The sequence below is a fragment of the Carcharodon carcharias genome, chromosome 7 (assembly GCF_017639515.1).
Source record: "Carcharodon carcharias isolate sCarCar2 chromosome 7, sCarCar2.pri, whole genome shotgun sequence".
NCBI classification, from domain to species: domain Eukaryota; kingdom Metazoa; phylum Chordata; class Chondrichthyes; order Lamniformes; family Lamnidae; genus Carcharodon; species Carcharodon carcharias.
Genome location: NC_054473.1, coordinates 1,150,671 through 1,176,917, shown reverse-complemented (window position 1 = coordinate 1,176,917; position 26,247 = coordinate 1,150,671). Strand labels below are relative to the sequence as shown.

Genomic DNA, 26,247 nt, shown 5'->3' with positions numbered 1-26,247 from the left:
GGACGGTGCAGGGTGGATGTGATTGGCTGGGGCGGTGCAGGGAGGATGTGATTGGCTGGGGCGGTGAAGGGTCAATTTAATTGGCTGGGATGATGCGGGGTCGATGTGATTGGCTAGGGCGGTGCGGTGTCGATGTGATTGGCTGGGGCGGTGACGTGTCATTGTGATTGGCTGGGGTGGTGACGTGTCAATGTGATTGGCTGGGACGGTGACGTGTCAATGTGATTGGCTGGGGCAGTGATGTGTCAATGTGATTAGCTGGGGCGGTGACGTGTCGATGTGATTGGCTGGGGCAGTACGGGGGTCGATGTGATTGGCTGGGGCAGTGACGTGTCGATGTGATTGGCTGGGGCGGTGTGGGGTCGATGTGATTGGCTTTGATGGTGCAGGGTCGATGTGATTGGCCGGGTTGGTGCGGTGTCGATGTGATTGGCTGGGGCGGTGACGTGTCATTGTGATTGGCTGGGGTGGTGACGTGTCAATGTGATTGGCTGGGACGGTGACGTGTCAATGTGATTGGCTGGGGCAGTGATGTGTCAATGTGATTAGCTGGGGCGGTGTGGGGTCAATGTGATTGGCTGGGGCGGTGACGTGTCGATGTGATTGGCTGGGGCAGTACGGGGGTCGATGTGATTGGCTGGGGCAGTGACGTGTCGATGTGATTGGCTGGGGCGGTGTGGGGTCGATGTGATTGGCTTTGATGGTGCAGGGTCGATGTGATTGGCCGGGTTGGTGCGGTGTCGATGTGATTGGTTGGGGTGGTGTGGGGTCGATGTGATTGGTTGGGGTGGTGCGGGGTCGATGTGATTGGCTGGGTTGGTGCGGGGTCGATGTGATTGGCTGGGGCGGTGATGTGTCGACGTGATTGGCTGGGGCAGTACGGGGGTCAATGTGATTGGCTGGGGCGGTGTGGGGTCAATGTGATTGGATGAGTTTGTGCGGGGTCGATGTGATTGGCCGCGATGCGGGGTCGATGTGATTGGCTGGGGCAGTGACGTGTCGATGTGATTGGCTGGGGCAGTACGGGGGTCAATGTGATTGGCTGGGGCGGTGTGGGGTCAATGTGATTGGATGGGTTTGTGTGGGGTCAATGTGATTGGCCGCGATGCGGGGTCGATGTGATTGGCTGGGGCAGTGCGGGGTCGATGTGATTGGCTGGGGCAGTACGGGGGTCGATGTGATTGGCTAGGGTGGTGCGTTGTCGATGTGATTGGCTGGGGCGGTGACGTGTCAATGTGATTGGCTGAGTTTGTGCGGGGTCAATGTGATTGGCCGCGATGTGGGATCGATGTGATTGGCTGGGATGGTGTGTGGTCGATGTGATTGGCTGGGACCGTGTAGGGTCGATGTGATTGGTTGGGGCTGTGCAGTGTCGATGTGATTGGCTGGGACGATGTAGGGTCGATGTGATTGGCCGGGTTGGTGCGGGACGATGTGATTGGCTGGGGCAGTGCGGGCGGTAATGGCGGGCCTGGAGCTTCTGTGCGGGATCGGCCTGAGCGAGCAGAAGGCGAAAGAAACCCTGAGGAATGAGGCGCTGAGCGGCCTCCTTACACAGGCCATCGAGCAGGTGGGAGCGGGGGTCTGGGGCCGGGAGGCCGGGGCCCGGGGTCTGGGGCCTGTCCGGGGGTCTGGGGCCGGGGCCCGGGGTCTGGGGCCTGTCCGGGGGGCCGGGGTCTGGGGCCTGTCCGGGGGCCCGGGGTCTGGGGCCTGTCCGGGGGTCTGGGGCCGGGGCCCGGGGTCTGGGGCCTGTCCGGGGGGCCGGGGTCTGGGGTCTGGGGCCTGTCCGGGGGCCCGGGGTCTGGGGCCTGTCCGGGGGGCCGGGGTCTGGGGCCTGTCCGGGGGGCCGGGGTCTGGGGCCCGGGGTCTGGGACCTGTCCGGGGGGCCGGGGCCCGGGGTCTGGGGCCTGTCCGGGGGGCCGGGGTCTGGGGCCTGTCCGGGGGGCCGGGGTCTGGGGCCTGTCCGGGGGGCCGGGGTCTGGGGTCTGGGGCCTGTCCGGGGGGCCGGGCCTCAGGCCCCGGGCGCTGTCTCTGGGTTAAAGTTGCCTGTTACCCGGGGGGAGGGAATCAGTGAAGGGGTCACGGGTCCAACACCCCCCCCCCCCCGGGCAGCAGCTGCTGTTTAAATTCACTGAATAAAAGCTGTGATTGTAAAGGTCTCGGTGACGGTGACGGTGACACTGTTACCGGTTGTTGTAAACACCCCCTGGGTCACTGATGCCCTTTAGGGGCGGGAATGTGCCGTCCTCCCCCGGTCCGGGCCCGCGGTGACTCTGGGCCCACGGTGACTCTGGGCCCGCGGTGACTCGGGGCCCACACTGACTCGGGGCCCACACTGACTCGGGGCCCACACTGACTCGGGGCCCACGGTGACTCTGGGCCCGCGGTGACTCGGGGCCCGCGGTGACTCGGGGCCCACACTGACTCTGGGCCCGCGGTGACTCGGGGCCCACACTGACTCGGGGCCCACGGTGACTCTGGGCCCACACTGACTCTGGGCCCGCGGTGACTCGGGGCCCGCGGTGACTCGGGGCCCACACTGACTCGGGGCCCACACTGACTCGGGGCCCGCGGTGACTCTGGGCCCGCGGTGACTCTGGGCCCGCGGTGACTCGGGGCCCACACTGACTCTGGGCCCGCGGTGACTCGGGGCCCACACTGACTCGGGGCCCACGGTGACTCTGGGCCCACACTGACTCGGGGCCCACGGTGACTCTGGGCCCACACTGACTCTGGGCCCGCGGTGACTCGGGGCCCACGGTGACTCTGGGCCCACACTGACTCGGGGCCCACGGTGACTCTGGGCCCGCGGTGACTCTGGGCCCGCGGTGACTCTGGGCCCGCGGTGACTCTGGGCCCGCGGTGACTCTGGGCCCGCACTGACTCGGGGCCCACGGTGACTCTGGGCCCACACTGACTCTGGGCCCGCGGTGACTCGGGGCCCACGGTGACTCTGGGCCCACACTGACTCGGGGCCCACGGTGACTCTGGGCCCGCGGTGACTCTGGGCCCGCACTGACTCGGGGCCCACACTGACTCGGGGCCCACGGTGACTCTGGGCCCACACTGACTCTGGGCCCGCGGTGACTCTGGGCCCACACTGACTCGGGGCCCACACTGACTCTGGGCCCGCGGTGACTCTGGGCCCACACTGACTCGGGGCCCGCGGTGACTCTGGGCCCACACTGACTCGGGGCCCACACTGACTCTGGGCCCGCGGTGACTCTGGGCCCACACTGACTCGGGGCCCGCAGTGACTCTGGGCCCACACTGACTCGGGGCCCACACTGACTCGGGGCCCGCGGTGACTCTGGGCCCGCGGTGACTCTGGGCCCACACTGACTCGGGGCCCACACTGACTCTGGGCCCGCGGTGACTCTGGGCCCACACTGACTCGGGGCCCACACTGACTCGGGGCCCGCGGTGACTCTGGGCCCGCGGTGACTCTGGGCCCGCGGTGACTCTGGGCCCGCACTGACTCGGGGCCCGCGGTGACTCTGGGCCCGCGGTGACTCTGGGCCCACGGTGACTCTGGGCCCACGGTGACTCTGGGCCCACACTGACTCTGGGCCCGCGGTGACTCTGGGCCCACACTGACTCTGGGCCCACACTGACTCTGGGCCCGCGGTGACTCTGGGCCCGCGGTGACTCGGGGCCCACACTGACTCTGGGCCCGCGGTGACTCTGGGCCCGCGGTGACTCGGGGCCCACGGTGACTCGGGGCCCGCACTGACTCGGGGCCCACACTGACTCGGGGCCCACACTGACTCGGGGCCCACACTGACTCGGGGCCCACACTGACTCGGGGCCCACACTGACTCGGGGCCCACACTGACTCGGGGCCCGCGGTGACTCTGAGCCCGCGGTGACTCTGGGCCCGCGGTGACTCTGGGCCCACGGTGACTCTGGGCCCGCGGTGACTCGGGGCCCACACTGACTCGGGGCCCGCGGTGACTCTGGGCCCACACTGACTCTGGGCCCACACTGACTCTGGGCCCGCGGTGACTCGGGGCCCACACTGACTCTGGGCCCGCGGTGACTCTGGGCCCGCGGTGACTCGGGGCCCACGGTGACTCGGGGCCCACGGTGACTCGGGGCCCGCACTGACTCGGGGCCCACACTGACTCGGGGCCCACACTGACTCGGGGCCCACACTGACTCGGGGCCCACACTGACTCGGGGCCCACACTGACTCGGGGCCCGCGGTGACTCTGGGCCCGCGGTGACTCTGGGCCCGCGGTGACTCTGGGCCCACGGTGACTCTGGGCCCGCGGTGACTCGGGGCCCACACTGACTCGGGGCCCACGGTGACTCTGGGCCCGCGGTGACTCTGGGCCCGCGGTGACTCTGGGCCCGCGGTGACTCTGGGCCCACGGTGACTCTGGGCCCACGGTGACTCGGGGCCCACGGTGACTCTGGGCCCGCGGTGACTCTGGGCCCGCGGTGACTCTGGGCCCACGGTGACTCTGGGCCCACGGTGACTCTGGGCCCACACTGACTCTGGGCCCGCGGTGACTCTGGGCCCGCGGTGACTCGGGGCCCACACTGACTCGGGGCCCACGGTGACTCGGGGCCCGCACTGACTCGGGGCCCACACTGACTCGGGGCCCACACTGACTCGGGGCCCACACTGACTCGGGGCCCACACTGACTCGGGGCCCGCGGTGACTCTGGGCCCGCGGTGACTCTGGGCCCGCGGTGACTCTGGGCCCGCGGTGACTCTGGGCCCGCGGTGACTCTGGGCCCGCGGTGACTCGGGGCCCACGGTGACTCTGGGCCCGCGGTGACTCTGGGCCCACACTGACTCGGGGCCCACACTGACTCTGGGCCCGCGGTGACTCTGGGCCCACACTGACTCGGGGCCCACGGTGACTCGGGGCCCACGGTGACTCGGGGCCCACACTGACTCTGGGCCCGCGGTGACTCGGGGCCCACACTGACTCGGGGCCCACGGTGACTCTGGGCCCGCGGTGACTCTGGGCCCGCACTGACTCGGGGCCCACGGTGACTCGGGGCCCACGGTGACTCGGGGCCCACACTGACTCGGGGCCCACACTGACTCTGGGCCCGCGGTGACTCTGGGCCCGCACTGACTCTGGGCCCGCGGTGACTCTGGGCCCACACTGACTCGGGGCCCACGGTGACTCGGGGCCCACGGTGACTCGGGGCCCACACTGACTCTGGGCCCGCGGTGACTCTGGGCCCGCACTGACTCTGGGCCCGCGGTGACTCTGGGCCCACACTGACTCGGGGCCCACGGTGACTCGGGGCCCACGGTGACTCGGGGCCCACGGTGACTCGGGGCCCACACTGACTCTGGGCCCGCACTGACTCGGGGCCCACACTGACTCGGGGCCCACGGTGACTCTGGGCCCGCGGTGACTCTGGGCCCGCGGTGACTCTGGGCCCACGGTGACTCTGGGCCCACGGTGACTCTGGGCCCACACTGACTCTGGGCCCGCGGTGACTCTGGGCCCGCGGTGACTCTGGGCCCGCGGTGACTCGGGGCCCACGGTGACTCGGGGCCCACACTGACTCGGGGCCCACACTGACTCTGGGCCCGCGGTGACTCTGGGCCCGCACTGACTCTGGGCCCGCGGTGACTCTGGGCCCACACTGACTCGGGGCCCACGGTGACTCGGGGCCCACGGTGACTCGGGGCCCACGGTGACTCGGGGCCCACACTGACTCTGGGCCCGCGGTGACTCTGGGCCCGCACTGACTCTGGGCCCGCGGTGACTCTGGGCCCACACTGACTCGGGGCCCACGGTGACTCGGGGCCCACGGTGACTCGGGGCCCACGGTGACTCGGGGCCCACACTGACTCTGGGCCCGCACTGACTCGGGGCCCACACTGACTCGGGGCCCACGGTGACTCTGGGCCCGCGGTGACTCTGGGCCCGCGGTGACTCTGGGCCCGCGGTGACTCTGGGCCCGCGGTGACTCTGGGCCCACGGTGACTCTGGGCCCACGGTGACTCTGGGCCCACACTGACTCTGGGCCCGCGGTGACTCTGGGCCCGCGGTGACTCTGGGCCCGCGGTGACTCGGGGCCCACACTGACTCGGGGCCCACACTGACTCGGGGCCCACGGTGACTCTGGGCCCACACTGACTCGGGGCCCACAGTGACTCGGGGCCCACGGTGACTCGGGGCCCACATGTGAGGTGGAATGGCCGAGCCGGACACTCAGCTGTAACAAATCGCTACAAAGAAATAAAACCGGAGGGACCACCCGGCATGGACCAGGGCACCGGAAACAACAACAGCAATCTCAGCCATGTCTACCCTGCAGAGTCCCCCTTACTCACACCTGGGGGCTAGTGCCAACATTGGGAGAGCGTCTCACAGACTGGTCACAGCCTGACATAGTCACCCTCACAGAACCATACCTCACAGATAATGTCCCAGGCTCCACCAACACCCTCCCTGGGTATGTCCTGTCCCACCGGCAGGACAGCCCCACCAGAGGTGGGGGCACAATGGTTTACAGTCAGGAGGGAATTGCCCTGGGAGTCCTCAACATCGACTCTGGACCCCATGAAGTCTCTTGGCCTCAGGTCAAACATGGGCAAGGAAACCTCCTGCTGATTACCACATACCGCCCTCCCTCAGCTGATGAATCAGTGCTCCTCCATTTTGAACATCTCTTGCAGGAAGCACCGAGGGTGGCAAGGGTGCAGAATGTCCATCACCGAAAATGGCTCGGTAGCACTACTACTGACCGAGCTGGCTGAGTCCTAAATGACACAGCTGCTAGACTGGGTCTGCGGCAGGTGGTGAGGGAACCAACAAGGGGGAAAAACACTCTTGACCTCATGCTCACCAACCTGTCTGCCACAGATGCATCTGTTCATGACAGTATCAGTAGGAGTGACCACCACACAGTCGTTGCTGAGACGAAGTCCCATCTTCACATTGAGGACACCCTCCATCGTGTTGTGTGGCATTACCACTGCTAAATGGGAAAAATTTCAAACAGATGTAGCAACTCAAAACTGGCTATCCATGAGGTGCTGTGGCCATTAGCAGCAGCAGAATTGTACTCAAATACAAGCTGTAACCTCACAGACTGGCATATCCCCCACTCTACCATTACCACCAAACTGGGGGATCAACCCTGGTTCAATAAAGAGTGCAGAAGGGCATGCCAGGAGCAGCACCAGGCACACCTAAAAATGAGGTGTCAACCTGGTGAAGCTATAGTACAGGACTACCTGCATTCCAAACAGCATAAGCAGCAAGTGATAGACAGAGCTAATTGATCTCACAACCAGTGGATCAGATCTAAGCTCTGCCCTCCTGTCACATCCAGTCATGAATAGACAACTAAACAACTAACTAGAGGAGGAGGCTCCACAAATCTCCCCATCCTCAATGATGGGGGAACCCATTAGTGCAAAAGACAAGGCTGAAGCATTTGCAGCATCTTCAAGAAGTGCTGAGAGGATGTTCCATGTTGGCCTCCTTATGAGGTCAATGTGTAAAATTGCCCAGGTACATCCAGTCCACACAGCAGGACAAATCCAACCTGACCAATTACACCCCATCAGAATATTCTCGATCATCAGCCAAATGATCGACGGTGCCATCACCCTGAACTTAGCAATAACCTGCTCACTGACACTCAGTTTGGGTTCCTCCAGAGCCACTCAGCCTCTGACCTCAATACACCATTGGTTCAAACATGGACAAAAGAGCTGAACTCCTGAGCTGAGGTGAAGCCCTTGACATCGAGGCCGCATGTGACCGAGTGTGGCATCAAGGAGTGCTAGCAAAACTGGAGTCAATGGGAATCAGGGGGAAACTCTCCACTGGTTGGAGTCATACCTAGCACAAAGGAAGATGGTTGTGGTTGTTGGAGGTCAATCATCTCAGCTGCAGGACATCACTGCAGGAGTTCCTCAGGGTAGTGTCCTCGGCCCAACCATCTTCAGCTGCTTCATCTTTCTTCCATCATAAGGTCAGAAGTTCGCTGCTGATTGCACAATGTTCAGCACCATTCGCAACTCCTCAGATACTAAAGCAGTTCATGTACAAATGCAGCAAGACCTGGACAATATCCAGGTTTGGGCTGACAAGTGGCAAGTAACGTTCGCACCACACAAGTGTCAGGCAATGACCATCTCCAAGAAGAGAGAATCTAACCATCGCCCCTTTACATTCAATGGCATCACCATCACTGAACCCCCCCACTATGTACATCCTGGAGGTTACCATTGAGCAGAAACTGAACTGGACTAGCCATATAAATACTGTGGCTACAAGAGCAAGTCAGAGGCTGGGGTTTCTGAGGCGGGTAACTCACTTTCTAACACCCCAAAGCCTGTCCACCATCTACAAGGCACAAGTCAGGAGTGTGATGGAATACTCCCCACTTGCTTGGATGAGTGCAGCTCCAATAACACTCAAGAAGCTCGACACCATCCAGGACAAAGCAGCCCGCTTGATTGGCACCACATCCACAAACATTCACTCGCTCCACCACCGACGCTCCGTAGCAGCAGTGTGTGTACCATCTACAAGATGCACTGCAGGAATTCACCAAGGCTCCTTCAACAGCATTTCCAAACACACGACCACTGCCACCTAGAAGGACAAGGACAGCAGATTATTGGGAACACCTCCACCTGGAAGTTCCCCTCCCATCCACCCACAACTCTGACTTGGAAATATATCACCATTCCTTCACTGTTGCTGGGTCAAAATCCTGGAACTCCCTCCCTAACAGCACTGTGGGTGTACCTACACCACATGGACTGCAGTGGTTCAAGAAGGCAGCTCACCACCACCTTCTCAAGGGCGGTTAGGGATGGACAATAAATGCTGGCCCAGCCAGCGACGCCCGCATCCTGTGAAAGAATAAATTAAAAGCAAATTCACTGGTAGCTTTCAGGGAGAAGATGGGGATATGGTTCCAGGTTAACAGCTCAATTAGAGACCCAGTGTAGACATGATGGGCTGAATAGCCTCCTTCAGCGCTGTCACCATCTGTGATTCTATGAAAAGGGAATTGGATAAATATTGAAGGGGAATGAAATTCTAAGGCTATGATGAAAGAGACACTATTGCTCTCCACGAATGGTGCCACAACCTGAGTTTCTGCCAGTATTTTCTGTTTTCTTTCTGATTTCCAATAGCTGCAGTTTTCTGCTTTTCAGTAATGTTTCGCTGAAGTGTTTACCAATTAAAATCAAATTTGTATTTTTACAAAACTCTTGTTATTCAAACATCTGAGATCACACCTCACACTGGGTTTTGAATAAGGAGCAGCTGGGAATGGAATGACAAGTTGGTGTTCCAGGGCCAGAGAGACATGCTGAGAACAGGTGTGCTACTGACTGTGCAAAAAAAAACCCCGAATCAAGCAATCAGCCCTTTGTAGTATTGGCTTTGGGGATGAAAGCTTTTGTTAAACAGTACTGTAGAGAGAGGAGCCAGTCTGACTGCTCAGCGCTTCAGGCAGGGCAGTGTGAGGCAATGTTACTGTTTTTAAAGCTGACATATAAATTTGACTTTATTTGTACAATTGCTTATTGTGAAAATATTATATTTGACAGCTCAGCAGTCAGTGTATCCAATGTTATAAATTGTGCCATTTAGATCATCCTTGTTCTATATCTAACTTGTCTTGGGAGTGTTTCATGGGACGGTGTTGAGGGTACTTTACTCTGTGTATTTTTCTATTCATTTATGGGATGTAGGTGTCGCTGACTAGGCCGGCATTTATAATCCACCCCAAATTGCCCCTTGAGAAGGTGGTGGTGAGCTGCCTTCTTGAACCACTGCAGTCCATGTGGTGTAGGTACACCCACAGTGCTGTTAGGAAGGGAGTTCCAGGATTCTGACCCAGCGACAGTGAAGGAACGGTGATATATTTCCAAGTCAGGGTGATGTGTGGCTTGGAGGGGGCATTCCAGGTGGTGGTGTTCCCATGTGTCTACTGCCCTTGTCCTTCTAGATGGTAGTGGTCATGGGTTTGGAAGAGGCTGTCTAAGGAGCCTTGGTGAGTTCCTGCAGTGCATCTTGTAGATGGTACACACACTGCTGCTACTGTGCATGGGTGGTGGAGGGAGTGAATGTTTGTGGGTGTGGTACCAGTCAAGCGGGCTGCTTTGTCCTGGACGGTGTCAAGCTTTTTGAGTGTTGTTGAAGTTGCATTCATCCAGGCAAGTGGGGAGTATTCCATTACACTCCTGACTTGCGGCTTGTGAATGATGGACAGGCTTTGAGGAGCCAGGCAGTGAGTTACTCGCTACAGGATTCCTAGCTCCTGACCAGCTTTTTGTAGCCACAGTATTTATATGGCTAGTCCAGTTCAGTTTCTGGTCCGTGGTAACCCCCAGGATGTGCTGTGCCTACCCTGGGAGTGTTTGATGGGGACAGTGTAGAGGGAGCTTTACTCTATATCTAACCCTGTGCTGCACTGCCCTGGGAGTGTTTGATGGGGACAGTGTAGAGGCATCTTTATTCTGTATCTAACCCCGTGCTCTACCTGTCCTGGGAGTGTTTGATGGGGACAGTGTAGAGGGAGCTTTACTCTGTATCCCACCCCGTGCTGTACCTGTCCTGGGAGTGTTTGATGGGGACAGTGTAGAGGGATCTTTACTTTGTATCTAACCCCATGCTGTGCCTGTCCTGGGAGTGTTTGATGGGGACAGTGTAGAGGGATCTTTACTTTATATTTAACCCTGTGCTGCACTGCCCTGGGAGTGTTTGATGGGAGCAGGTTGTGGTTTTTTGGATGTGGAACTTTCATCAGACTGACAGTGAGAGGTAAAGTAAGATTTCATGTTCGCAAGATAAAAAAGGAAAGGAAACAGCGAAGCTTAATGAAAGTGTTGGGTGATTGATCATCAGTTGGATAATGGTGGGGTATAGAATGGCAAATGAAATATGGAAATATTGGGGTGAGGGGTGTAAAGGAATAACTGGCCTAATAACCAGAGAAAAACAAGCTAGCCACAATATTCAGTGTGGGCTGAAGCCAAAGAGTGATGGGGAGCTGAATTTTCTGGAACAATTTGCCATCTCTGGTGGTAGTTGACTGAGGGGCGAATACTCCACACCTCCTCCCAACTCATTATGGCTCTCCCAATCTCTCTCTCTTTTTCCAAACACATCAGGCACAAGCGATTTTGGGGTCCACTCCGGACAAGGCAACAGGCACACTGCTGTATAATGCAGCCACTCGGCTCAAAGACCAGAGACACCTGGGCTTCCTGGTCAAGTACATTGCAAAGAAGGAATTGAACTCGGACTTGCAGCTCAATGGTAAGATCAGCCCCTGGGCTGGGAATTCTTTTTGTCAGCAAGATAACTGGCTTTATCAGAAAGCTGATTGGTGCAATAACAATTAACTGTGCAGGTAACGTTCCTCCCTTAAAGAACATCACGACAATTAGCAGATCGTTTATGTCCCATGTTGGCGAGCTCTTGGTGTGGACAGATTGGCTGCTGCGTTTCCTGTCATAGGAGTGACTGAAGTGTCAATTCATTATGAAGCACTTTGGGATGTTCACAGGAAATATGACATTTAACCTGCAGGAGAGCCCAGTAAATTCTGTCTCTAATCAACCTCTTGCAATATTAGCTTCTTATGGCCTCCTAGACTTTAGATAGAAGAGTAAACTCTTTATTGGACTGTGGTTTAAGCTTTGTTTCCTTCCACGCCACACACCGTCCTGACCTGAAGCTGTGTCACCATTCCTTCACTATGGCTGGGCATGGATCCTGGTGGTGCTGTGGGTGTGCCTGCACTGTGTGGACTGCAGCTTGCCCACAGCTTTCTCAGGGACAGTTGGGTGTGGGCAGTGAATGCTGGCCTGGCCAATGATGACACGTCACATGAAAGAATAAATTTAAATTAGCCGATTCAATAATAACTTTAAAAAGGGAATTGGATAAATACTTGAAGGGGAGAGAAACTGCAAGGCTATGATGAAAGAGCAAGGGGAGTAAGACTAATTGCAAAGCTGTTTGGAAGAACCAGCGCAGGCACAATGGGCCAAATGGCTTCCTTCTGTGCTTTAAGATTCCATGCACTACGGAACACAACATGACAAATAGGAGCAGGGGTAGACCTCACAGCCCACCGAGCCTGCTGTGTCATTCAGTACGATCCTGGCTGAACAAAATGATGGAATTGATACAGCACAAAAGGAAACCATTCAGCCCATCACTGCTGTGCCAGCTCTTGGGTACAGCTATCAAGTTAGTCTCTCTGCCCTTGCTCTTTCCCTATAGCTCTGCAAATGTTTCCTTTACAAATATTTATCCTATTCCCTTTTGGAAGTTATTATTGAATCTGCTTTTATGACATTTTCAGGCAGGGCGTTCCTGATCACAATTTCTCTTCCTCTCCACACATGATTTTGTTTTTGCTTGGGACTGGGATGCATGGGAATGTAAGTTGGACAAAGTTTGTTAAATTAACATGTTAGTTTCCTGAGTTCAACCCATTTTGACCCTTTGCCCAGCATTCTGCCTTAAATGTGAGTGTTTTCACCAGCTGCGAAAGAGACTTGCATTTATATAGCGCTTTTCATGACCACCAAATGCTTCAAAGTGCTTTACAGCCGATGAAGAATTTCTTGACGTCTAGTCACTGTTTTAATGTAGGGAACACAGCAGCCAGTTACACACAGCAAGATCCCACAAACAGCAATGGGATAACGACCAGATAATCTTTTTGTGATGTTGATCGAGGGCTAAAGTATTGGCCAGGACAACTCTCCTGCTATTCTTTCAAATAGTACCATGTGATCTTTTACATCCGCTAGAGCAGGTGGGGCCTCCCTTGGTTCATTGTCTTATCTGAAAGACAGCATCTCTGGCATTCCCCTGGAATGTTAGCCTTGATTTTTGTGCTCAAGCCTGGAGTGGGACTTGAAATCAGAGCCTCGTGACTCAGAGGTGAGAGTGCTGCCGACTGAGCCATGACTGACACTCGTGATTAGCAATAAAATGTAATTACATAGGATTAAAGCCTGTGGCCCATGGGGTTGATGCTTTGTATACAAGATTGCATTGAGCGCACTTCCCCTTGGCCTTGCCCTGACTTCCCATGTGACCTGCTTCTGTTTTCGTAAATATTGCATTGATCAGGATTTTATAATAGTGTCGTGGTCTACTTGTTTTCTCCTCCTGTGATTCCTTTCAACCCCTACATTCTTTGATCTCTCCTTTTGCACCCACCCAACCCAAATCTTAAGCATCCTACTGTGAACAATCAAAAAGTGATACTGCTTCATTTTGGAGAAATAAAAATTAACATCATTTCGTTTCTTCAATTAGCTTCCCTAGATTACATTAAAAACCATCAGATGGATCCAGTTGACAGTGCAGACTTTGAGAGGGAGTGTGGTATTGGTGTTGTGGTGACACCGGAACAGATTGAGGAAGCGGTGAGTGGATTCATCTTGTTGTGTTGCATCATAAGATCTGCTGCAAATAAACTTCCTGGATTGGATTTAAATGCCAGGAGTTGGGTCACCCCTCCCTCACCCTGACTATAATCAGCTTCTTGCCCCTTGCTGTAGCAACTCGATGTGTGATTGCCTGCCTGCTCTGTTGTTTGGAGCAGACCTCCATGAACTGGCCTGATTGGAGCTGGTGTGAATGACAGGGCAACTTCTGGCTGTCACTGGGCAGCTGAGAACCAACACTAGAGAATGGCAATTGCCAAGCTGTTCCAGTACAGCTACAACAACTGACATTTACCTGATACTATGAATAATTGCTCAGGCATACCTTGTCTGCAAAAAGCAGGCCAAATCTAACCTGGCCAATTACCACCCTATCAGCCTTCTCTTGATCATCAACAAAATAATGGAAGGTGTCACCGACAGTGCTATCAAGCAGTACTTATACTGCAATGACCTGCTTGCTAGTTCTCAGTTGCAGTTTTACCAGGGCCACTCGGCTCCTGACCTCATTGCAGCCTTGGTTCAAACATTGGCAACAGAACTGAATTCCAGAGGTGAGAGTGACTGCCTTTGATATCAAGGCAGCGTTTGACCGAATGTGGCATCAAGGAGCCCTAGCAAAACTGGAGTCAATGGGAATCAGGGAGTGGGAGAGGGGTAGGGGATGGTGATAGCTCCCCATTAGTTGGTGTCATACCTAACACAAAGGCAGATGGCTGTGGTTGTTGGAGGTCAATCATCTCTGTCCCACAACATCACTGCAGGAGTTCCCCAGAGCAGTGTCCTAGGCCCAACCATCTTCAGTTGCTCCATCAATGACCTTCCTTTCATCATAAGATCAGAAGTGGGAAAGTTCACTGAACATTGCACAATATTCAGCACTATTCACAGCTCCTCAAATACTGAAGCAGTCTGTGACAATATGCGGCAAGACCTGGATGACATTCAGGCTTGGGATGATGAATGGCAAGTAACATTCGTCCCACGCAAGTGCCAGACAATGACCATCTCCAACAGTAGAGAATCAGCAATCTTCCTTTGACATTGTGGCAATGCCATCACTGAGTCTTCCACAACCAACAACCTAGGAGTTACCATTGACCAGAAGCTGAACTGGATCAGCCATATAATTAAACAAGATACAAGTCAGGAGTGTGATGGAATGCTCTCCACTTACTTGGATGAGTGTGGCTCCAACAATACTCAAGAAGGTCGACACTATCCAGGACAAAGCAGCCCACTTCATCAGTACCCCATCCACCAACTTAAATCTTCATTCCCTCACCACCAATGTGTAGTGTACTATATACAAGATGTACTGCAGCAACTCACCAAGATGCATTCGACAGCACCTTCAAAATCCACAACCTGTACTGCCTAGAAGGACAAGGACAGCAGACATATGGGAACACCACCACCTGGAAGTTCCCCTCCAAGCCGCTCACCATCCTGACTCTGAAATATCTCGCCGTTCCTTCACTGTCGTTGGGTCAAAATCCTGGAACTGCCTTCCTAACAGCACTGTAGGTGTGCCTACACCACGTGGACTGCAGCAGTTCAAGAAGGTGGTTCATCACCACCACCTCGAGGGCAATTAATGATGGGCAATAAATGCTGGCCTAGCCAGCAACACCCACATCCCACGAATAAATAAAGAATAATTCCCACATCTCTCAAGCTTCTAATAATAAGAAAGATTGGCATTCTGATTTTGAGTTCATCTGGCAGTGATATAGCAGTGTGAAGAATGGCCACTTTCTAAATAATCCATAGGTATCAAAAGTCAAGAAGGTCAAAGAGCAACTAAGAAAACCAAGACCTAAGTTGTCAGGTTTGGGGTTCCTTGGGTTGCAAGTAGTTATTTTTGGGCTGCCCCAATATGGCATTTCTTTCTCTTTTAAGAAAAGTTATTGATGGAGCTGAGGATATTAATAGCTTAGTAATACTTGCAGTGTTTACGGTATAAATGAAATAAACAGCAGTGCATCTTAACACTCTTATTGTGCTGCCCCTAGGTTGAAGCAGCAGTCAGCAAGCACAGGAACCAGATCATGCTGGACCGTTACCGCTTTAACATGGGGCTGTTAATGGGTAAGTGTTAGAAGGAGGAAGTAAAGAAAGTCCACTCAAACCTGCCTGCCTCTTCCTGGCCCCTTTTCATTCCCAGTGCCAAGTGTATAACTGTTACTCCAAGCCAGGAACCTGCCAACTTATTTTAGGGATAGGGGAATGTGGGTCTGTGACTTTCAGCAATGAGACATGATTCTGGAATCTCAAGATCTAGTAATCTAAAGGTTTGGACTAATAATCCAAAAAACGTGAGTTCAAATTCCACCCTGGCAGTTTGCGAACAGAATTGTTTTTAAAAAAAACACCACTGCAAATTTATGGCTGGTCTCAATAAAAGTGACCATGAAGCTTTTGAATTGTCAGAAAAAACCCAAATGATTCCATAATGCCCCAAATGCAGTTGTTACCTTGTCTGCCTTCAGAACAGCCTTCTGAATTGGCCAAATAAACATTCCGTTACATCAAAGTGCTCACCTTCATCACTTGAACTGCAGTGATTTAGGACGAAGACCCATCATCGTCACCCTTTCTGGATGATTGGGGATGGACAATAAATGTCAGCCTTGACAGCAGTGCCCACACTCCTGGAATGAATTTTTACCATCAGAGTGGGGATACTGCCAAGTGCTGCTGTTTTGGTTTGTAACCTTAAAGTCACAGGAAAAACACTCTGAAATGCAGTTACATAGCTGGAGATACATACACATAGGAGTGCAGAAGAGGTTTACATGAATGGCCCCAGGGATGAGAAACTTCAGCTATGAGGATAGATTGGAGAACTTAGGACTGTTCTCCTTGGAGAGGAGAAGGCTGAGAGGAGATTTGATAGAGATGTTTAAAATTATGAGGGCTGGACAGAGTAGATAGGGAGAAGCTGTTCCCATTTGTAAAAGGATCAAGAACAAGAGGACACAGATTTAAAGTGATTTACAAAAGACGCAAATGTGAGGTGAGAAAAAACTTTTTCACACAACGAGTGGTTCGGGTCTGGAATGCACTGTCAAACTGTGGGGGAGGCAGGTTCAATCGATGCATTCAAGAGGACATTAGATGATTATTTGAATAGAAACAATGTGCAGGGGTATGGGGAAAAGACAGGGCAATGGCACGAGGTCATAATGCTCATTGAGAGCTGGTGCAGACACGATGGGCCAAGTGGCCTCCTTCTGTGCTGTTAAAATTCTGTGATAGCTCTATAATCTGAGGTGACATGCTATACACAGACCCACTGATCTCCCTGGCCCAGTATGACGAAGCACTGAGATGTGTCACCACAAGGAAGGAAGCAAATGATTCATTACTGCACTGAAAATACCAGTGCCCTGACAGCATTGGCTGGATTCTGGGAGCTGGGCACTTGCAGAATGGGCACGGAGCAGGAGAAGATGAGCCAACGTGTTTTTAGACAGTGGTCTGTAATGTGCTGCCTGAAAGGATGTTGAAAGCAAAACAATAATAACTTTGAAAAGTAAATTGGATTAAGATTTGAAAGGACAAATTTTCAGAGGTATGGAGAAAGAGGAGTGGGACTAATGGAATAGTTTCAAACAGCCAGTACAGGCACAGTGGACTGAGTGGCCTCCAGTGATGTTAAATTGTATGAGTCTGACTGATGAATGGAGTAGACAGCTCTTCTAACTCTCAGAACAAAGATCCGAGTTGATGGATGTTGAGTTTTGTGAGAATGGTTAATGTTTGTAGCTTTTCAATGTCACTTGTGTCTCTCCCAGGTGAAGTGAGAAATAAACTGAAGTGGGCAGATGGGAAGATTATCAAGAATGAAGTGGATCTACAGGCAAGTGCAGCAGATTGTTCTAGTCAGTGATACCTTCGAACTATTCATCTTATGTTCAAATGGGGCCTCTGTTTAACGTCTCATCTGGAAGATGGCGTCTCTGACTGTGCAGCACTCCCATGGTGCATTGAAGTGAGACTTCTCTCAGTCTGCATTATGTTGCTGGAGTAGGTTTTGAACCCACAACCTTCTGACTCAGGAGAGAGAGAGAGAGTGCTACCCACTGAGGCACAGCTGACAACTAAGAGAGAGAGTTTGACAGTGATAGCAACCTGATTCTGCTTTCATTGCCTGTGCAATAATTCAGAAACACTAGTCAACATTGTCTTTATCTGCTTGCCAAAGTGAAAGTACTCTAAACATATTTTAACACATTTGATTATGACAGAATCTTGCTGTGACTGGCAAGGAGCCAGTAAAGAATTCCTGTGAGCTACTGGCTTGGTTTTCATGTAAAGCAAATTCCTAAAATGCACCATAACTGGCCATTAGCTCAGCCTGTGCTGTGTGAAGGATCCATGCAGCATGTATCTGCTGCAAATATCAGTACTCATGGGGACCACCAAGTCTTAACTACAAAAAAAACCAGTCTCTGCTACCCAACAGAAATCAGAGCCATCATTGCAACAATGAAATTGAATTAGAACACAGAAACGGAAAGAATGAAAAATTCTCGAAGAGTTGAATGCGTTACCCTCTGCTCCAAGTGTTGCAACCAGAATGGGAGGAGTACATGAATCATCAAGCCACACTACTCTGCAGGCCATGCAATTAATTTAAATGGTTAATTTTCTCACCAAAATGGCCAATTATGTACCTATACCTCTAGTACCCAGAAGAAAAGAGACTCTGAACAGGCTTCTTTCAAAAACACAACTTTAATTTATTTTAAAACAAAACTTCTTTTAACAAGCTGCAGGTACTGGTTAACACAGTTGTAATCGGGAAGTATAACTATCTATCTCTTCCTAAAGAATTCCTTCAACACACACACAGACAAACAAGCAGATAGAGTCTCTCTGCAGGGGTGGGCATTATAAAATAAAGGATGAAGTCCTCAGGGTCTCAACGCTGTCGACCTGGAATTCTCTCGTGCACGTGGGCCACTGGTCCTAGTGGATGTCTGGAAGTTCTCACTAGCTGGCCCAGCTTTGCAGGTTCAAACGTAGACTAGTTACACTCAGATGAGGGTCCTTTGGCTACAGGTTGATAGCCGGACAAAATTTTAGGTGAGGTAGAGAGAGGGAGCCAGTCAAGGTAGCTTTCTTTCCTCAGCTTGTTCTACAACAACAATACCTTCCAAACAAGTAGGTTCACAACTTACATTTTTTCCTCTCTCCCATGTGGCTGCCTTTTTGTCTCCCAGCTTTTCATTAATTAAAGTTCTTTACAGTTCAATACAAACGACTCCTTCTCAAGTACCATAAAGGTCAGGTGATTTAGTCATAGAGTCTTATAGCTCGGAAAGAGGCCCTTTGGCCTATCATGTCTTTGCCAGTCATCAAGCTCCTGCTCTAATTCCATTTTCCAGCACTTGGCCCATAGCCCTGTAAGCTATGGCATTTCAGGTGTTCATCTAAATTCTTCTTAAATGTCATGAGGGTTCCTGCCTCTACCACCCTTTCAGGCAGAGAGTTCCAGCCTCTAGGTGAAAACATTTTTCCTCTAAATCTCCTGCCTCTTACCTTAAATCTATGCCTCCTGGTTATTGACCCCTCCGCTAAGGGGAAAAGTTCTTCCTATCTACCCTAACAATGTCCCTCATAATTTTGTCGACCTCAATCAGGTCCCCCTCAACCTTCTCTGCTCTAAGGAAAACAACCCCAGCCTATCCAGTCTCTCTTTATAGCTGGAACACTCCAGCCCAGGCAACATCTTGGTGAATCTCCTCTGCACCTTCTCCAGTGCAATCACATCCTTCCTATAGCATAGCAACCAGAACTACACACAGTACTCCAGCTGTGGCCTAATGTTTTATACAGCAACAACATAACCTCCCTGCTCTTATAGTCAATGCCTCGCGTAATAAAGGCAAGTATCTCACATGCTGCCTTAACCATCTTATCTATCTGTCCTGCTGCCTTCAAGGATCTATGGACAGTACACCAAGATCCCTCTGATTATCTGTACTTCCCAGGGTCCTACCATTCATTGTGTATTCCCTTGCCTTGTTAGTCCTCCCAAAGCACATCACCTCACACTTTTCAGGATTAAAGTCCATTTGCCACTGTTCTGCCCATCTGATTGCCATCTATATCATCCTGTAATCTAAGGCTTTCCTCCTCACTACTTACCACACCAACAATTTTCATATCATCTGCGAACTTACTGATCATACCTCCTACATTCATGTCTAGACCATTAATATACACTACAAACAGCAAGGGACCCAGCATCGAACCCTGCGGCACACCACTGGACACAGGCTTCCATTCACAAAAACAACCTTTGGACATCACCCTCTGCCTCCTGCCACTAAGCCAATTTTGGATCCAATTTGTCAAATTGCGCTGGATCCCATGGACTCTTACCTTCTTGACCGTTCTCCCATGTGAGACCTTGTCAAAAGCCTTAGTGAAGTCCATGTAGACTACATCAACTGCACTACCCTCATCTGCACAACTAGTCACCGCGAAAAATTCAATCAAATTTGTTAGAAATGATCTCTCCTTGACAAAGCCATGCTGACTATCCCTGATTAATCCCTGCCTTCCCAAGTGGAGATTAATTGTGTCCCTCAGAATTTTTTCCAATAGTTTCCCTACCACTGATGTTAGACTCACTGGCCTATATTTCCCTAGTTTATCCCTACCACCCTTCTTGAATAATGGTACCACATTTGCTGTCCTCCAGCCCTCTGGCACCTCTCCTGTGGCCAGAGAGGATTTGAAAATTAATGTCAGGGCCCCTGCAATCTTCTCCCTTGCCTGGCATACATCTCCTCTGGGCTTGGGGATTTATCCACTTTTAAGCCCGCTAAAACCGCAAATATCTCCTCCCTTTCGATGCTAATTTGTTCATGTATATCACAGATCCCCTCCCTGATTCCTACACCTACATTGCCCTTCTCCATAGTGAACACAGATGCAAAGTACTCATTTAAAACCTCGCCTACTGCTTCCGGCCCCTCACACAGATTGCCGCTTTGGTCCCTAATGGACCCTACTCTTTCCCTGGTTATCCTCTTGCCCGTTGGACGAGGCTTGTTTGTTTACAGTTCCAAGGTGAAGTTAGGATCTTTTATTTAAAAAAAATCCCAGATTAACATCTACATGTCCAGATCTTTCCAAATCCTTCCAATTTGTAAAGAAAAAACTGCAGTCTTGAGAGACATGAATTCAACACAAGCAGGAAGAAATCTAATGATCTCGTAGATCTTCATTTCAAACTCATACTCTATGCCCTTTCTCCAATATATTATCTCAGCTAGCTATTTTCTCTAAACCTCAGTTTAAATATATGTTAACATGTCTTGGGGTATCCTGGATTGATGGTTTAAATTGTGCTCTGTCAAATAAGTTTTAATATCTATGTTTTCACCTTTCAGGTTCTGAATTTACTGGGTCCAAAGACTGAAGCTGACCTAGAAAAGAAGGCAAAGGTATTGACTCAGCTCTGCTCCATTGCTTCATACTCTTAATGGGCTTGTAATATGTCTGAGCAGTTGTTCAGGATCAGGTTAAAGCGGCTCAGTATAATTGTCTATGGGCGTACTTTGTATTTTAAGATGGGAGAACAATTCTTTTAATTTTTTTTGGTCTTTCATGAAATGTGAGCATCGCTGGCTTGGTCAATATTTGTGGCCCATCCCTAATTGTCCTTGAGAAGGTGGTCTTAAGCCACCACCTTGAACCGCTGCAGTTCATGTGGTGCAGGAACAAAAAAAAATGGGATGTGGGTATCATTGAACATCTGTTCTCTATTCTTAATTTCCTTTAAGAAGGTGGTGGTGAGCCACTGCAGTTTCTGGTGTAAATACACCTGCAGTGCTGTTAGGAGTTTCAGGAATTTAACCCAGCGACGATGAAGGATTGGCGATCCTGTTCCAAGTCAGGATGGTGGGAGTGAAGGTTTAGTTTGTTGAATGGGGCATCAATCAAGCGGGCTGCTTTGTCCTGGATGGTGTCAAGCTTCTTGAGTGTTGTTGGAGCTACACTCATCCAGGCAAGTGGAGAGTATTCCATCATTCCCCACTTGCCTGGATGAGTGCAGCAACATAACACTCAAGAAGCTTGACATCAGCCAGGACAAAACAGCCCGCTTGACTGATGCCCCATTCAACAAACTAAACATTCATTCCCCCCATCAGTGGTACACAGTGTGTACCATCTACAAGATGCACTGCAGCAATTCACCAAGGCTCCTTGGACAGCATTTTCCAAACCTACAACCACTACCATCTAGAAGGACAAGGGCAGCAGACACATGGGAACACCACCACCTGGAAGTTCCCCTCCAAGTCACTCACCATCCTGACTTGGAAATATATCGGCCGTTCCTTCACTGTCACTGGGTCAAAATCCTGGAACTCACTTCCTAACAGCACTGTGGGTGTACCTACACCACATGGACTACAGCGGTTCAAGAAGGCAGCTCACCACCACCTTCTCAAGGGCAGTTAGGGATGGGCAATAAATGCTGGGCCCAGCCAGCGAAGCTCACATCCCATGAATGAATTTTTTAAATTGCACTTCTGACTTGTCCTGTAAATTGTGGACAGGCTTTTGGGGAATAAGGAGGTGAGTTATTCACGACAGAATTTCTAGCCTCCAACCTGCTTTTGCAGTCAATATTTATCCTGGTCACCGCTCCCCACCCCCAAGTCGATGTGTGCTGACAGGGCAGGGGGTGTTTGAAATAGCTGGACAGGGAGAGGATTGAGGCTGCTAATATCAGCAGAATTGGGCAGGCATTTGTGGAGACTGGGGATAGACTGTAGCTGCAGCAGTGCCAGTGGCACCCATATCCCACGAATAAATAAAAATAATTTTCTGTCGACTTGCCTGATCCACTACGGGTGAGCATTTCCAGAAGGTGGTCAGGTCAGCAGGGAAAGATCAGACAGGCTTCTTAGGCTCGTGCGCTGGATATTCATTAGATGCAACTATCGGGGAGACCTGGTTGGGTTTAATTGCGTTACCTCTTCCGCGGCTGAATGTCTTGGCGGCATTCGCTGTTCACGCACATGCCAAGAACAGCTGAAACACCAGGGTCTGACCATCGCCCCAAAGCATTTCCCAGGTCAGCGTTGCAGCTGACATGGGTGAGGAGTAGGAAGTTAATCGGCACAGATGCACAATTCCTCACTCACACACCTCTGTAATCGGCCTGCTACCCACACCTCTGTAATCGGCCTGCTACCCACACCTCTGTAATCGGCCTGCTACCCACACCTCTGTAATCGGCCTGCTACCCACACCTCTGTAGTCGGCCTGCTACCCACACCTCTGTAGTCGGCCTGCTACCCACACCTCTGTAATTGGCATGCTACCCACACCTCTGTAATTGGCATGCTACCCACACCTCTGTAATCGGCCTGCTACCCACACCTCTGTAATCTGCCTGCTACCCACACTTGACCATGTCACGTGGTAAAGAAATGCTGGTGGAATTTGTCACCCAGTCACCAAGTTGTCAAAATGCCACAAAGGTGTCTGCAGTGTGATGGCTGTTAACTTTATTACTTGAGTTAAGAGCCTTGTTTTATTGCACAGCAGATGTTGTCATTTCGCTTCGTCTTTTTTAAGTTTCCTGTGCTATTATCTCAATCCTGAACACAAATAAAGCTTGCTTCCTGGTTCATTAAACCTTTAAACTAGATACAGCTCATTCCTATCTCTTTGAAAAATGTCCAGTAAACAGGATGTGACACCACCTGTTTGAGTGTATAGCTTTGAAAGTAATTCAAGGGTTCACTTGGTTTGACAATGTTAAAAAGATTTCCCCTTAATTCTCAATGGTTCAATGCATAACTGCACTGCCTCTTCCATAACTGAGGCATGCAGACTGAAACGTCTCCAGCCTGTGCTGACCTCCGTTCCGTAAAGAAGTTGTGTTTGTCAGCCATGACTGAATCAGAAGATTCGGTTTGGATCCCCATTCCAGCAATTTGAGCAATAATCTCAGCAGATGCTCAGCAGTACTGAGGGAGCCCTGCACTGTCAGTATGGCACTGTCAGAGGGTCAGTACTGAGGGAGTGCTGCACTGTCGGAGGGTCAGTACTGAGGGAGTGCTGCACTGTCGGAGGGTCAGTACTGAGGGAGTGCTGCACTGTCGGAGGGTCAGTACTGAGGGAGTGCTGCACTGTCAGAGGGTCAATACTGAGGGAGTGCTGCACTGTCAGAGGGTCAGTACTGAGGGAGTGCTGCACTGCTGGAGGGGCAGTCTTTTGAACAGGTGGATGCAAAAGATCCCATGGCACCATTTAAAGAAGAAAATGGGAGTTCGCTCTTGTGTTCAAGGACAATAATTATCTCTCAATCAACATCCAAAAAACAGAATATCTGGTCATTTATTACAACAGATATTACAATAGTGGCTACATTTAAGAAGTTCTTCTTTGGCCCAGATTTTCCAGTCAGTGGCATAATGACTGCTCTCCACTGACCTCAGAAAGTTGCCCACACAAGCATTAGTGATCTTTCTGGCAAGGGTTTGACTTTTCCCAATGTTAATTTCATTCTGGTGACAGCTACAGAGGACCTTTAGCTTCCAGCAACAGTAATGTCATCAAGTCAGCAAACCAAACCAGGAAATAACAAATGGGTTTTTTCCATTCATTTGTTATAATTTTATTTTAAAAATCTAGCTAATCTATTTCAGCATGGAATGGATATATTTAGCATTTTGCGAATATGAAATTAGTTTTTCAGGGCCAGAGTGATTTTTCAGCAGTGATTATGAACTTGGCATACTGTTAAAAATCTTGTTACACTTCATTCAACAACATGTAACCTTTTCAAGAATTTTTGCAGCAATACTAGTAAAAAGTGAAAGTTCGCATCAAATCCGTAATTTCTAATTGATCCCCATCTGTGGGGACTTCTCAGTGCAGCCAGTGGAAGAATTGGGGAATCACAGCAGCTTCTCGATTTCCGCACTGAGCTACATGTGCAGGCACCAGAAGTTGCTAACGCTTTCAGAAGAGCAATTACAATGAACACTGACAGTTTGACCATCAGTACAACCGCAAAATCCCGGCCACCGTCTCTGAAGAGCATTGGGATATCCCGAGGTTATGTACAGCACTGTACATAGTGCTTATAAAGAGCATTGGGATATCCCGAGGTTATGTACAGCACTGTATATAGTGCTTATAATGACCTCGGGTTAAGAAATTACTTGAATTGCTCGACAGAGGTTCAGTTTCAGACATTTAAAGGGATATTTCAGAATACACGGAATACATAATTCCAATGAGAAAGAAAACTTCCAAGGGGAGGGCTCAGTATCCGTGGTTAACTAAAAAAGCTAAAGACCGTATCAGGCTTAAAGAAGAACCATATAATTGCGCCAATACTGGTGGCAGGTCAGAAGATTGGAAAAAATATAAAGAGCAGCAAAGGTTGACAAAAAGATTAATAAGGAGCTAAAAACTAGCATAAGAGAGTAAGGTAGCTAGTAATATAAAGACGGGCAGTCAGAGTTTCTATAGATATTTAAGTAAGAAAAGAGTTAACAAAGTGAGCGTTGGTCCTATAGAGAGTGCGTCTGATGAATTGATAATGGAAAGTAGGGAGATGGCAGATGAATTAAGCAGGTACTATGCTTCGGTCTTCACTATAGAGGACACCAGTAACATCCTGGAAATGGCTGTAAGTCAGGAAATGGAAGGGACGAATGAAATGGGATAATTACAATCACCAGGGAAGTGGTGCCGAGCAAATAGTTGGGGCTGTGGGCTGACAAATCCCCAGGTCCGGATGGACTTCACCCTAAGGTTTTGAAAGAAGTGGTTTTAATTTTCCAAAATCCCCTAGATTAGGGGAAGGTTCCATTAGATTAGAAAATAGCAAACTTAACTTATTTATTCAAGAAGGGAGTGAGACAGAAAGCAGGAGACTACAGGCCAGTTAGCCTAACATCTGCCAGAGGGAAAATGTTAGAAGCTGTTATTAAAAATGTTACAGCAGGGCACTTGGAAAAATTCAGAGTAATCAGGCAGAGTCACCATGGTTTTGTAAAAGAGAAATCATGTTTAACAAATTTATTGGAGTTCTTTGAAGGAGTCACATGTTCTGTGGATAAAGGGGAACCGGTGGATGTGCTGTACTTTGATTTCCAGAAGGCATTTGATAAAGTACCACATCAAAGGTTATTGCAGAAAATAAAAGCTCATGGTGTAGGGGCATGGACATATTGGCTTGGATAGGAGATTGGCTGGCTAACAGGAAACAGAGTTGGCATAAATGGGTCTTTTTCTGGTTGGCAGGATGTGACAAGTGGTGTGCCACAGGGATCAGTGCTGGGGCCTCAACTTTTTACAATTTATATAAATGACTTGGATGAAGGGACTGAAGGGATGGTCACTAAATTTGCTGACGGTGCACAGATAGGTAGGAAAGTAAATTGTGAAGATGCTAGAAGGCTACAAAGTGACACAGATAGGCTAAGCGAGTGGGCAAAGATCTGGCAAATGGAGTATAATGTGGGCAAATGTGAAATTGTTCATTTTGGCAGGAAGGATAAAAAAGAAACTTGTCTAAATGGTGAGAGATTGCAGAGCTCTGAGATTCAGAGGGATCTGGATGTCCTAGTGCACGAATCACAGCAGGTTAGTATGCAGGTGCAATAAGTAATTAGGAAAGCTAATAGAATGTTAACATTTATTGTGAGGGGAATTGAATTCAAAAGTAGGGAGGTTAAGCTTCAGTTGTACAGGGCATTGGTGAGACCATATTATGTACAGTACTCGTCGTCTAATTTAAAGAAACATGTCAATGCATTAGAAGCAGT

General features: G+C 50.9%; 1 protein-coding gene across 2 annotated transcripts in view; it reads left to right on the top strand.

Moving 5' to 3' along the window:
• The first annotated feature begins 1,405 nt into the window (after nt 1–1,405).
• qars1 (glutaminyl-tRNA synthetase 1) overlaps nt 1,406–26,247 on the top strand; it is a 96,261-nt gene continuing 71,419 nt past the window's right edge. Inside the window, exons 1-6 of one of the 2 annotated variants that reach the window (XM_041192016.1) lie at nt 1,406–1,570; nt 11,126–11,273; nt 13,296–13,405; nt 15,442–15,517; nt 17,227–17,291; nt 20,839–20,892. In XM_041192016.1, the coding sequence (XP_041047950.1) occupies nt 1,463–1,570; nt 11,126–11,273; nt 13,296–13,405; nt 15,442–15,517; nt 17,227–17,291; nt 20,839–20,892 (561 nt within the window). In that variant the 5' untranslated portion in view covers nt 1,406–1,462. The remainder of the gene's footprint in view (nt 1,571–11,125; nt 11,274–13,295; nt 13,406–15,441; nt 15,518–17,226; nt 17,292–20,838; nt 20,893–26,247) is intronic. The other variant, XM_041192017.1, reaches the window with a different exon arrangement.